The 14,727-nt window shown below is 42.8% G+C and overlaps 1 protein-coding gene across 1 annotated transcript in view; it reads left to right on the top strand.

The window, feature by feature from the left end:
- The window catches only part of LOC133838529 (uncharacterized), a 49,626-nt gene that overhangs the window by 23,415 nt on the left and 11,484 nt on the right, over positions 1-14,727 (top strand). The window contains 14 exon segments of the mRNA XM_062269655.1: positions 596-915; positions 1,473-2,060; positions 2,216-2,373; positions 2,451-3,096; positions 6,344-6,616; positions 6,618-7,064; positions 7,579-7,746; positions 7,873-8,138; positions 9,209-9,290; positions 9,416-10,312; positions 10,428-10,618; positions 12,147-12,395; positions 13,732-14,134; positions 14,433-14,570. Coding sequence (XP_062125639.1) covers positions 596-915; positions 1,473-2,060; positions 2,216-2,373; positions 2,451-3,096; positions 6,344-6,616; positions 6,618-7,064; positions 7,579-7,746; positions 7,873-8,138; positions 9,209-9,290; positions 9,416-10,312; positions 10,428-10,618; positions 12,147-12,395; positions 13,732-14,134; positions 14,433-14,570 — 4,826 coding nt within the window.

The following is a 14,727-nucleotide window of genomic DNA, read 5'->3' as shown; positions in this document are numbered from 1 at the left end:
AGAATCGAATCACAACAACAACAAAAAATTATAACTTTTTTGCGTTTGTATTTCTTTGCGTGTACAAATACGATTTTTTAGTATTTGCTGCCGTTGTATTGTTGACATATAAATTGAAATGTAGCGTGACTGTACGCACTCACATATACACTTACGCACACCTGCACACACACGTTTTTAATGAATGCATATAAATCATAGCATACTTTGAAGCGCTTTCCGCTTGTTACCTATGCAATTTTTGCTTTAATTTCACATTATTTGTTTGCCTTTGATATTTATATAGTCATGCAGTCGCTGTTTTTTTTTGTATTCCTGTTAAATATATTTTATTCTTTGTTTTTTTATTATATAGTTTTTTCGTATCACATTTTTATCGCTCATTTTTGCAATTGCAAATCCATTAAATGGTTTTTTAATTTTCCGATCTGCAATTACGTGGCATTTGTATAATTTTAAGCGCCTGTTGGCATTTTAACACAATTAGCTGATGCCGTGTTCGTTGCTTAATTTGTCATTAATATGCTCTCCTTCTCATTGTCTACACTCATCCACCATTTACCCTCTCTCAACCTTTACCTTTGTGTCTTCTCAGGTGGCATGCTGAGCAGTGGGGAAATGGTGCCCACAACGCAGCTGGACTTTCTGCTGCGTCACAGCGTCAAGCTGCTGAACATCTACTATCATCTGGTGTGCAATCAACGACCGTTGCAGCCGAGCAGCTCAAAGATGGCCGGCAAGACGGGCGGCGGTGGCGGTGGCGGTGGCGGGAGCAAGACGAGTGAGCTCTTTACTCTCAACAGCAGCAGCAGCGCCAGGGAGTTGGCGTTGATGCAGGCGCTGGGTTACTTTGCCAGCGATTACGTTTACATGAAACTTTACAACATTTTAAGAGGTGCTAATGACAGCTACAAGGTAAGTCAAAGCCGCAGGTGAGGACAGCGAAAGAGCAGCGAGTGACTGCGAGTGAAGAAGATGCCATTAAGTCGCGGCTGGGGCTGAAATGGCAAAAGTTGTCTGGCACGTGCGCTGAGATTTACCAATTCTCCAGTTCCACTTCCACTTCCAGTTGCAGGCTTCCAGCTTCAGCTGCAGCTCCAATTTCATTGCACGTACAGCGCAATGCGCCGTTTTATATGCAACACTTTTCTGGCAACACGCTGCCTCGCAATGAGTTGTAAAAATGCAATGCAATGCGCGATGCGCGATGCGATGCGATGCGATGTCAGGCAACAACTTCTTGACTTTCAACTTTTGACTTGACTTGCTTGCATCTCTTCTTTCTCTCCAACTATCTATCTGGCATTCTCATCTCGCAGCACCCGAAAAGAAAAGTTGACTGACTTAATGGGTGCATTGCATTAGGGCGTGGTGTGTGTGTGTGTGGCTAATAAAAAGCCATCATTTTAGCCAAGCTTTTAGCCCACTCTCTCTCTCTCTCTCTAAACTCTCTTACTTGTCTCTGCTTACAGATAACCATAAATCACGAGGCTGGCGGCTTATTAATTTGCCTGCTGAAGAGCTGCCTGAATGCTCTGAGCTTCTGTCTGGAGGCAATGCCGCCGCCGGCGACCGCAGCGCTGGCAACATCAGCGTCGCCGGCGCTGAAATTAATTGAAGAAATACTACAGTATTTGACCAAGCTCATAAATTATGCGCCCGGCGAGTGCGTTGCATGTCTGCGGCAACTGTTGAAATATTTATTTGGCCAAAATTATGCAAGCGAAGTGCAGACGCAACCCAATAGCGATGGCCATGGCGATGGCGATGGCGATGACTATCACGCCGCATTTGTTCGTCCCTATTTTGCGGCCAGGCGTTGGTCGACCACAACGAACTTGCCATTGTTGCCAGCTCCCACGATGAACCCAGAGACAACAGCAACAATAGCAACAATAACAACATCGACATCGTTGCAACAACTAATTGCAACGCCCAATGTGCTGCCTGCCACACTGGGCGCGATATTTGTGCGTGGCATGCAGGTGGGATCACCACCGGCTAGCGAATGCGTTCGGCTTATAAAGCTATTCGAGCCCTTGGTCATCTACTGTCTGACGGTGAGTTTTTGCCAATTACTAATTAATTTTTGCTAGTTTGCCAATTTGTTTGATTAAAAAATGCGCAGACACAAAGCGCGCATGAATGCTCCTCTTTTATTTATGACAAACATTTACCAAGCACTTGTATTTTACTCGCCACTCTCTCCCTCCAGCTCTTTATGAAGTCGAATGCATTGATACAGGCGCCCATATTGAGGTTGTTATCGCAGCTGCTCGATCTGAATGTCACCTACAGCATACTGGACTCGAAAAGCGTTATATTCGAGCAAATACTAAACAATTTGGATTTAATTGAATGCGGCATCGATAGGTGAGTGTTTGTGTGTGGCCAGAACTATTTAATTGCATTGATAATTTAACTTGTTCTCTCTCACTCTTTTTGTATAGAAATGCCCACATCACAGTGCCTGCCATGCTGCAATTCCTCATGCAATTGACGCACAAAAGCGATCGTACGCTGATAACCATACCGAAGATAATCAGCATCACCAACAATTTGCTGGCCAATGGAGCCATTCGAGATGTGGCACTGTTGGCACTCAAAACGCTTAGCTACGAACTGTTCTTTATGCGCGGTCCCAACGATGAGACACTCGACAACATGACCAGCGATTCAGGTGGAGCTGATGAAACGACACAACCGCGTGGCAAATGCCAAAGTCCGTTGACTGTGGTGCCCACACAGGATACAAGGGAGGCGCTGTTGGCTCAGCGCCGCGAACTGGACACACAAAAGGAAGTTGTACTCGGCATGCTGGAGAAGTTCATTGATGCACGCGCCGTTCAACAGTTGTTGGCCCTCTTGTTGCTGTACGAACGCAGTCTGCAGCAGTCGGATGCCCCCGGTTACCTGAGTGCACAGGATGCGAATGTCATTTATGGGCTGCTCTGTCGCTCGCTTGCCACTGGCCAACTGCGAATGCACACATTTGGTGATCTGCGGCTACTCGAAAGCTGCTTTCGCAACAATGGCAACTATGTGCTCGCCGGCAGCAAGGAATTTCTGCAATTGCTGCAGCTCTTCATCGAGCAGGTAAGCGATTAATTTGAGCACATGTTTAAGCTTTTACTATTTGCTTGTTCCACTTACAAATACATCTTTAAGTAGACACAACATGTTGCCAATAAATATGTGTGTGGACTCTTTTGGCACAAAGCAGAGAACCTACATCAGATTTGCATTTAGTTGGTGTCGGTTTGCCTACTTGAAAGCATAATTGAAATAATGATACAAATAATGGTGCACATACCCACTCACATACTTAGAACTGCTAATAGCATTCACACAGTTTTGAATGTTATCGTCTTTCATCACACAACACACCAAAACGAGAGAAACAAACAAGAGTTGAATTTAAATTGTTCTTATTGGCATTAAATTTCCGTTTATTCTCATCGTATGAAATGCAATACAGTTGCTGTTGTCTCCCATTTCTCTCTATTAATGCTGCCAAATGTGATCTATCAGCGCCATAAATAAACTCAGCCCACACACATTGAATGAATATTGATAAATAGAGCAATTAAATTTCGTATATTTGCTGCGTAAATCAAATAGACACATTTGACTTATTCACAGGGTGTGTCATAGTCGAGCAATCTTGGATATTTGTCCAAACTATTTACGCATTTAAATTGCAAATATATTTTATTTTTGTTAGAGGATTGTTTTTCATAAATAGAAAGTGCACTTTTCTTTGTCTAGTTAATGCTGAAATTGCTTTTTGCTAAGTGAAGTATCTTTATAGTATTTATTTTTTTTTAGCTTTTTCTTCCTTATATTTCACTTATTTGTCACACTGTGTTTGCTGCTAAAGTAGGCAATGCGAATGGTTCATTTAACACTTGTGCAGCAGTTGAGCTCGTTGTTGTTGTTGTTGTTGTTGTTGCTGGTGGGTTCATCAACGATTTGTCATTCCGCCCCTTTCACCTGACCCTCCCGCTCCAGCTCTTGCTTATTTGCATTTACATGCACACGAATGCACTTTGCTGTTGCTGTTGAGGTGGAGGTTATATTACTTTTTTTCCTCTCTCTCTCTCTCTCTCTCTCTCTCTCTTTCTCTCTCTCGTCTTTATTTTTGTCGCTGCCCGTTTGCTGTTGCATGTGGCGCCGTAGTTAATGTGGCACATGTCGTATACGTGACATTTTTAATACCTACGCTTCAACGCCGCACATTTTCAACTATTAATGCGCATTTAAGCTACACATGCATTAACTGTCGACCTGCCAGACCAGTGGCAAAGGCAACACAGCAGACCATTCTGCCAGCCAAACGAACTTAATTACACACAGTCTCTCCCTCTCTCTCTCTATCTGCTGTCTCTCTCTCCTCCCCCTTTGCTCTCTGTTTGTTGTGTCTGTGTTTGCAAGTGGCAGGCAATTGCATATGAAACGCTTAACTTAACTCAGCCGCTTGCCCCAAGTGTTCGAGCCTCGCTCGCTGGCAATAGTATCAGTAACATATCGTTTGATACATTGGCATGCATCACGTATCTAAACTTTACATAGCAGCAAGATTGAGCCGCTAATGTTGGCTGGCCTTTCCCCTTTCCCCTTTCCCCTTTCGACTCTTGCCACTTGCCACTTGCCACTCGCCTATAAATATACTGCTGCATTTGTAGTTTGTATTTTTGTTGGCGCTTGCGTTTGCGTTGGCTATTCAACTTCATTTAACTTGTAATTAAATAGCACAGCTTAAAAACTTGAACCAATTATAGTTTATTTAATTTGAACGTTGTGCCGGCTAAAAGAAGCACGAGAAAAAAAAGCAACAAGCATGTGCAGATGATGGCAAAATTCGAAATGCAGGACGAGAAAGTACTCTGTAATGAAAGTTTTTTTTTAAGTAAATTATATGTGAATATTAAATAACTGTGGAGCTAAATTTGAGTTAAGCTCAGAAAGAAAGCGAGAAATTCGATTTGACTTTTTAAAGTTTATAGCAAATATAGTTTACTGGATATGGAAATTATGATGTAATGAAGTATTTAGCAAACACTCGAAAGAAAGTGAGCAATTCTTTGCGGCAATTTAAAGCGTTGGATTATGTTTTGCATTTGAAAATAAGTGTAGAACAAATCTGTTTCTTACTTTTCATCCTTACCAAATTTAAAGTGTGCAGCAAAAACTCAATAGAAATGAGTAATTCTAAGAAAGAATAGAAAGGTGTGAATCCTTATTTTCTGCATATTGAAATTTATATCAAAACACCTAACTTTTCATTTTTATGATGTGTGCAAACAAAGTAGAAAGAAAACGAATAATTCTTTGAGACAATTTTCAAATTCATGTCAAATAAAAATTTAAATAAATGCATTGCAGTTAAGCCCGAAAAGTGTGATGGAAGAGTACAGAAACTACTAGGCTGAAAGCGAGTAATTCTTTAAGACATTTTCTTATCTTCTGCATATGAAAATAAATGTGTTTTATCTGTACCAGTAACAGTACAGAATCTGGTTAGCTGCAAGTTCAAAGTCTATACAACATCCGTATCTAAATTTTCATCGGTATTTAAATTATTGTTGCTTGCAGTCACCATTTAGTTAAAAGCATCTTAATAGCATCTTCACTTTTTGCCTGTTTTTAATTGAATATATATATTTTTGATAGTATAAGTTAAGAGCAATTAAACGCTTACAGGGTATTAATTTACACCAGCCACGCACTTTTTGCCAGCTAGGTGGGCATAAGTAATTAAGTTGGGCAATGAGCGCATAAGTCAATGCACGACTGGCTGAGCAACAAACAGCCTTGCCCTCAACCTCCCTCATTCCTCTTCACTTTCTGTCAGCCATTCCAGGGTATACATGTATGTGTGTGTGTGTGTGTGTATTTTGAGGTTGGCAAAAGTTTATGGCATCAACATTTTAATTGAAATTGAAAATGCGCCACAACTTAAATAACATTTTGCGTGTAAATATTACAAAAAAAAAGCAGCAGAAATTTGCTTGTGAGAGGCGTAGTGAAAAATGCTTATTTGAAATTTACCGCCGAGAGGCAAAGAGAGTGTGAGCACTGATTTAATTGCATTGCATGCACTACACACCCACACACACACATACAAGTAGAGTGTCCTGGGGTATCCTTTCTAATTACAGCCGGAAAATATGTTGATGTTGTCGCTGGCAACTTTGTTACTGCAATTTATGCAAAGTTTCACACTTTGCCGCACTGGCGACCATACGAAAGAGTCAAGCTATCTCTTCGTTCTCTCTCTTTCTCACACTCTTTTACTCACTTTCTTTATGCTTGTTTCTTTCTTTATGTTGTTTTTTTGCAGGATGTGGGCAAGTTTGGTGATTTAGCGCTCGCAATGATTACGCTGGCAAATGTAATCCTTAAGACCGAAGAAATTTATCTGGTGAATCACATAAAACTTTATTTGAAAAATAATCCAACGGCCGCTGAAGCTGCCGCCGCTGCCTCAGCTTCTACTACAACAACAACAACGACGAATGCAGTGCAGTGGCAGGATGAAGCACCTTCGACATCTTCGGCAGCTGCCGCAGCCAGAGCAGCGGCCAGCTCCTCGAGAGCCGCCGCCGCGCGTCCCCACGATAAGCGAAATTAACTACTTTGCCAAAGTTCTGTGCGAAAAGCTGCTCGGCTGTCTGAATGCGTTGCTCCTCGGCAACGAAACTGGATCATCATCCTCAACGGCGACGACGACGACGATGAGTGTTGCCTATTGCCAGCTGGCCGCTCGATTCGTTAACGCGCTGCACAATGTTTGCTGTCGCTCACGGCACAAGGATGCGCTGCAATCAGTTTTTCGTTTGGTTTTGGCCGAATCTGAATTTCTCTGCAAATACTACAATTTACTGTTGATGAGTGCCGGCGGTGGCAGCGAAGCCCTCGAGCCGCTGCTCTTGGCCTGCCTGCAACTATTGCTCTCGATGCGTATGCTGGAGCCGATGGTGTTGCTCGCCCAGGCAGCGGACCTCCCGTTGAAGTGGAGCCTGCAGCGTGCGATGCTGGACGAAGTTTGCCGTGCAACTGCGGTAAGTAAGAGGGGTGAGAGTGGTGAGAGTGGGGGGAATGCAGACTGGTGCCAGCACATTAGTTTAATTTGAATTTGGCAGTTGGCAGACGATTTAGCCACTGGCTATGCCGCAACAACACAGCAAAACCCAAAAACCAGTGCGATCCTTTTGCCCAAGCTGACAGTTGTCGTGCTCTCGTAATTTTGCGGTTCACCGCGTCGGGTTTGGTTTTTGGTTTCCGGTTTTCGAGCTTCCGGTCTTTCATACTTCCTTCTCTCACACTATCTATCTATCTATCCTCCTCACATATAATTTGTGCTGTGTTTAAACTGTTGCCGGGCTTAAAGCATCAGCAGCAGCAGCAGCAGCTCGATGCAGCGCATAATTTTAATTGATTGCCACTCGAACATGCGCCACTTGTCGGCTAATGGGCCCAGGCTAGAGCTGGCTGGCTGTTTGGCTGACCACGCCCACATCCCGTGGGCAATTCTCTCTCAACGTCTACGCAAATCACAAACTGAACTAATTGCAGGCACACGATTGGAGTCCGCAACAAGTGCGCCGCTTGTGCGCCGGCAAGTATCTGAATTTCCTAATTGCTGACCACTTCGAATTCCTTTGCGAGCTGTGCCAAGTGCGTCCCGAGTGCGTCTCATTATTGCAGCAGGCGCTGCTTCGCAATGCCGCCAAGCTGAACAAAGTAAGTAAAAACGCATTGCAAACTCATTCTTTTCATTCAACATTTTGCATACACAATGCCGTGTTTTTAATGTGCCTCGGCCTTTGTTTGCGGCCTTCTTTTCTTCTCTTCTTTCCCCTTCTTAAGCACTCGATACGCAGCGTCTTGCGTCTGCTGAGCCGCATTTGCGAGACGAACGATACACCTGAAGCTGCCTCATTGCTGGCTTTGCAGCTGCTGAGTCGCCTCCATCAGTTGCATGCCGGACAGCGTGCCTTGCAATTGCCCATGGAGCGACTGGCTCGACGATTGGCCGCCCAAAGTGACCCGGCGACGAGGAGCAGCATCTACGAGCGACTGCTGCAGGGAGAACTGGCTGGTGATGACGACCAGGACGAGTGGCGTACTATGCTGTAAGTAGAGGACACACAATTATCCGTTGAGTGCTGCGACTCTTGACAGCTATTTAAATCAATTATACACTACCTTCAAATACGAACAAGCATGCACTTTGCCACAGAGTTTGTCAAGGCGAATAATTTATTGGTTTTTAAGTAATGAAACATTTCATGTTTGGGTTAAGTGGAAAATTATAGAATTGTTTTTAGCAAATGTATAACAATATAATATATATATATATATATATATATATATATATATATATTAATCTTCTGATCAATTTTGAGAAATAATGTTACTTTAATTCAATTGTTAATTGATACATTCTTTAAATAGTAAATAATTATTATAATAATATTAGAAGCTTCCAGTCTATGAGTTAATTATAATATAAATTAGAAGGCTGTCAGACATTTTTACATTAATGATAAATACTTTTTATATGTATTTTAATTGATTTAACAATTACTCAATTTACATTAACTAAATGAGACTATTTATGTAGTTAAAATCAATGTTAGTTACAATATATATAGTCAGATAATTACTTTAATTTTTTATCTCAAAAGAGTAATCTCTATCTTCAAGATGAATGCACTGGTTTCCCTTATGAAATCAATTGATGAAATGAATCAATTATTTCCTATTTGTTTCCTTGTGTGATCCTTATAGAATGTTTGTAAATGTATTCAAATGTTTTCTAGAATTTTTTTTGGTAAATTTTTTCTATTTTTCCACACTTCGTTTAGAGTTTTATATATTTATTTTGATATAGACATTTTTCGTCCATTCCATATCAAATGTTCACTCATAGCGTCACAAGTATTGATTTGTAAACATATTTGGTAAATTGTAGCCATTATTTTCTAATCTGCTTTTTTTATTTGTTTAATTTTAGTTTTAGTTTTCTTAGGTATTTAATGAAAAAAATCACAACAACTTTACCTCTTCTATAGAGCACATATAGAAAATATGTTAACTTAGACTACTTTAACATTTTTTTAGAGCATCTGCATTTCGTTAACTTTACTCGAGCTATTATGAACCCTGTTTTATTTATATTTCATTGCATGCCATTACACAGGCTGAAGGACCTTGAGTGCCCGCAGGACAATGGCGCAGCCTCGCCGCCGCGCATAATTGATGAGAGCTGGCTTTTCGGTCAGGTAAGTGGATCTCCACAGTGCGATGGCTAATTTATAGCCCCGCTCTCTCAATCTTGTTTTCTTCGTTTCTTCTTTCTTCTGTCAACGCTTTGCTGCTTCTTCGATTGACCAATTTGCCCTGGCAGCTAATCAAATTTGCCACACAACATGCGGACGCACCTCAGCAGCAGCAGCAATTGATGCGACTCCTGCTCGAGATCCAATCGGAGGCCAAGTTACAGCGACTGTTGCGTAGTCTGGGAACGGTGCAGGAGGCACGATTGCTGCGTCATGCCTTGGATGGAGCATTGTCCTCGATGGTGGCCGTCTTTCGGCAGAAGTGCATACAACATGCGCCGCACATTAACTACATGCAACTGCCGCCGCTGGCGCGTGTTGCATGTGCATCGCTGATGTTGCGCGTGGCCAATACGGAGCACATCAAAGCGACGGACAATGCCGAGCAGTTGGACGTGGTGCGGGCGTTGACCACGCTCCTGCGTTTCACACGCAGCCTCGAGGAGATGGCGCTCATTTACATCGATGCCCGGCACATTGAAAAGTTTGTCAACGAGCATTTGCTGCGCCACGAGCAGCTGCCAGCGCTGCTCGCTTATATGCGCTGCTTGGCGCATGCCTCACGGCAGCAGCTTCAGCTGCAATCCGAAATGGATGCTGACCAGGATGGGCTAAACGTGTTGTTGAGCTGTCTGGATGCGCTGCTGCAGCAGCCTCGCATCTGGTGGGCACTCAATGGCAGTGGGGATGCCACGTTGCGAGTGGAATTGCTGGAGGTTGTGGTGCTCACAGCACGCCGCTTGCTGCAGGATACAATTTTCTATCAACGACATCGTCTGCATGCAACGCACTCCAACTCCGCGCCACAGGCTATTTTCCTAGCCAAATTGATTGAAACGCAAATGGATATGAAGTCGAAGCCAGAGTCGGAGACGGAGTTGGAGATGGAGACGGAGTCGAGTCCATGGCGAGTAGTTGGAGAATTGACTGCAGGGCATGAGTTGGCCCAGGTTCAAGTGCCGTTGGTAAGTGACACATTCGCATTGCTCATTTATCAGAGCCGACTTTGTAGCTCGTCAACATCAGAGTAGACACACACACACACACTAACACGCATTCCCCTTTTGTTTCAATTTACAGTCGCTTATCGCATCCATTGGTACCTCATTGCTGCGCACACACGAGTTCTATGCCTACGCTGTGACTCCCTACGAGCTCATCCAACAACAACAACAGCAGCAACAGCAACAGGCAACGAGTGATGGCAAGTTGCCCACCATTCCAGTGGATAGTCTGAGTGATGTGGATGTGCTGCGTCAGTTTGTCAAGCGGTAAGTGTATCGACTTTGCTAATTAACTGAGAATGCTTCTATCTATGGATGGTATGATGTGCTCACCTTGAGCCACTTAAGTTATGATTTTGTCAATGTTTCTACATTGGCTGACCAGCAACCAAGAGTAGCAGCAGCAGCTGCCACATGCCACACACACACACTAACAGGGAACGTTGTTGCTGACAACGCACTGACAGGCTTGACGAGCGCTTGGCAGCCACATGCAGAGCTGAGCTAAACTGAGCAGAGGAGAGCTGAGCATGACGCTGGTTAAGGACAACCGCAGCTTGTATTAGATGCAGTCAGCATTGCTCTAACTCTATGTATGTGCTCTCTCTCTATGTCTGTCTCTGTTTGTTTGTTGCTATTGTAAGTTGTCATTGTCATCGCTGTGCTTATGTCTCTTGTCTGTTGTCCTGTTGTCGCCGTTGTCGGTTTGTCCTTGGCTGAATGTTGCTTGTTTGTCTCGTCCTTGTGGGCTGACAGCTTCCACATCGCTGCTGATATGTAACCGCTGATGCTGCCTCCCCAGCTACAGCTACTGGTTTGTCATTTTGTTTCCTTTAGCGAGTCGTCATCATTACGCTGTCTGCGCTTCAATTGTCATCAGCCAGAAATTGGGCGTATAAATAAGTTGTGATGTGTGTGTGTGTATCTACAGTCTGTATCTATATCTATGTCTGACCAGCCTAAAAGTCGACGACGTCAACGACTTTAAAGCGCAAAGCATCAAAACCACATCAGCGAAGCAGAAGCAGAGAAGCCCTGCAGCAGCCAACGACAAAATCCCCCAAAGGGCTGACAGAGCGGAACATCAACAGCTCTATTAGATGAAACTGTGACGTCGACAATGATGATGATGACACTCGTGACAGCCAAAGGGGGTACAGAGAGAGAGAGAGAGACAGAGAGGGCAAGCACTTTGGGCTCGAGACACACGAGAAGGCAGCGAGTGAGTGAGAGCGGAGGCAAAGCCGTTGGGAGTTGGCTTTTACAAGAACGCAGGCAGCCAGCGATATAAACAAATTATGAGCAGCAAAGTGAGATAAATGCATGTGTGTGCGCGTGTGTGTGTGTGTGTGACAGCAAAAAGGACGAGTCATGCGAGGATACAGCGCGTTGCTTCTTCGCATAGTTGCTAATTGCGCACAAACCGCTGAACCGAGCCATCAGCAACAACTACATCAACAGCAGCAACAGCAGCAGCAACATTAACATCAGCAACAACAGCAACAACAACGACAACGATTTTAGCCAACTTTTGTCATCAGGCAACTGCAATATGTGCTGCTGCCATTCTCTGACCTTTTGCGATGCATTTTTGAGGCATAACTAACTTGAGAGCAAAGCAAATTGTTTAGCCGCCAGGCAACAAAATGCAAAACTAATCAATGCCTAATTTGCCAACTGGCTTTTCAATATTTAAAGCGTGCAACTAATTGAATTAAATTTGCAAGCAATTCTCTTTTGTTAACAATATAGCTAAGAAATTCATGCAATTTACTTTGTTTTCTTTGCCCTGCAGCCTCTCAATCTTTGGCTACACAACACGTCAGCAATTCGAGGAGTATTTCATGACGTTCTTGCTGCTGATCAATAAAGTGTACGATGAGCATATGGTCGATCAACAGGAACAGTTTCAGATCAAGCAAGTCTGCCTGCAGGCCATCATGGAACTTTTAACGACATACAAAACTTTCCCCATTGTCGGACATGGCAATAGTCAGTTTTATCACACGACTCGCTGGCAGCGCATCAATTGTGACAGCATTAGGTAAGTCTCTTCTATGTCTGTGTGTGTGTGTGTGTAAAATTTATGAAAATTCTAATTAATATTCAGAAAAGTGGGCACACAAAAGTTTTTAATGCGTAAATAACAAAAAGCACAAATTAGGATGCCATCGCCCAGAGTTGTGTGTGTGTGTGTGTGTGTGTGTGTGTGTGTGTGTGTGTGTGTGTGTGTGTGTGTGTGTGTGTGTGTGTGCTATGATGCCTTCAAACTATCATGTATCCTCTATTTCCTCTTTCCCTTTTCTCTCTTCGAAACCAAAAAATTTCTCTGTCCCCTGACGCATATTATTTTTTGGCAATTACCAACAAACTGAACACGAACTTTCACAAGCACAACTAATTTGTTAACATGCGTTACCTAAAACAATTTGTATACGAAACAAGTTTTTTAGGTGTCGACTACAAAAAAGTAAAAAATTGCAAATTGCCAACATTCTTTAGTATCATTTAATCATCATTTAAAGTTGAGTGCATTTATGGTAACAATAAATATTTATAAATATACATTTTTTCTATGGATTGCTTTGCGGGGTATTATAATAGTCTACACACTTTATTTCTCTGACTTTTTTAATTAAAACTGACTGAAATAGGTAGCAATAAGAGCACAACAACCAACTGATGCCCTTCACTTTAATTTTGATTGATAGATTATGGTGTAATATTTGATTTAGTTGTGAAATTTGTATTGCTTCTTTTATATATCGTTTTTTATTACATTTTTCCCTTTTCAATTCTGTTTTTTTTGTGAGAGTATTTTTAATTCAATTCAATGTACCCTGCAAATTGAGCGTGTGTTGTTTTTAAATATTTTCGAGCTGCGTTTTCCATTCTAAAAAGTGACAATCTTTTTCTACAATAACTTCGCCTGCAGTTGTAGAAAACAAACAAAACAAAAAATTGCACAAATATTTTGAAATGATGAAATTTCTTTACATGCGCCGCAGGTCAACACACAAAAACGTAAAGTTATTGCGAACTAGTTGTTGACTTTTAATTGATGTGTGTACGAATATGGAAGTGTGTGCGTGTGTGTGTGGTTAAATAAAATAATGTGGCATATTTATTGTTGATATTATTAATTTGTTCTTAATTGCGAGTTAAATGTGCTGGGCCAACAATCAGTTGAGTTAAGGCCTATAAAGGGCAAATGTTTTTTTCTCCCCCATTTTATTTTTTTTATCGCCAGACACGCAACACTTGCGTATTTCCCACGCGCCTGTCGTTTAATTCGAATTTGGTGGGGGGAAACTGGGGTAGACTTATCGCATTTGTATTTCTGTATTTGCATATTTCCGTTTGTATTTTTTTTTTTGCAGTCTGAAGAAGTTGCACAAGGTGCAGCTGCTTGTTGATGCGTGCAACAACGTCTTCTATCAGGCCAATCTGGAGCGTCAGACGCGGCGGCAGAACAATGTGATTGGCACACGCAACTTTGCGGCCAATCAATGCGATCTCAATTTCAGTTGGGCTCAAATGGAAGCGTACGCACAGCCCCAACCCCACATGCCACATGCCACCGCCGCCGATGCCAGCAACAGCAGCAGCCCATCGGATGAGTCTGACAGTCAGGTGGCTGCCACAGAACGGCGGCAATCCAGTAGCAACAGCAACATGACTGACACCACCTGGCGCAACTATAGTCACTTTGTGCAACTGTCGGGCATTGATTTTCGCAGCAGCATGCAGCTGGTCTTCGATGTGCTGCAACAGATGATCGAGGTAAGCATTGGGAGAGTGAGAGGTGAATGCACTTGCAACGTGCAGCATAATTTCATTATGTCAAGTGTGGCAGCATCTAGACGGACATTACATGCCAATCCATTTGAGTGAATGATCCTTTGGGGGGAAAAGCGACACACATGCGACATAAGCGAAGTTTTGCAACTGATTTGTCCCGGGCTAGAATTGAATTTGTTGGCCTGTCAGTTGGCTAATTGGAAACATGTCGACGCTTGTCGAACACAGAGCAGAACACAGCGTAAAACTTGCTTTTAACTTTTATGCTACTCACTTGCAGCAAAATCACATTCTGGTGCTGCCAAACCTCGTGAAGTTCAGCGAAATCTGCGAGAGTCGTGATCAAATCAAGTGGATTAAGGAGCGCACAATGCGGCTGCAGGAGCAAATTGCGATGGACGATACCATATCACATCAGGTGAGTTGCAGTTGCACTGCTGCAGTTGCAGTTGCCGTTGCAACAACGCACTCAATGAGTGCAAAAGTACACACTGAAAAAACAAACTAGTTTCTAAAATCAACAAGATTCATCTTAGGAATTATGTTCTTAAAACAAGATCACTTTAAGACAAAAT

Source organism: Drosophila sulfurigaster, chromosome 2R (assembly GCF_023558435.1).
Source record: "Drosophila sulfurigaster albostrigata strain 15112-1811.04 chromosome 2R, ASM2355843v2, whole genome shotgun sequence".
Taxonomy (NCBI): Eukaryota; Metazoa; Arthropoda; class Insecta; order Diptera; family Drosophilidae; genus Drosophila; species Drosophila sulfurigaster.
The sequence above is the reverse complement of the archived record's forward strand: the minus strand, read 5'-3'. Positions and strand labels throughout refer to the sequence as shown.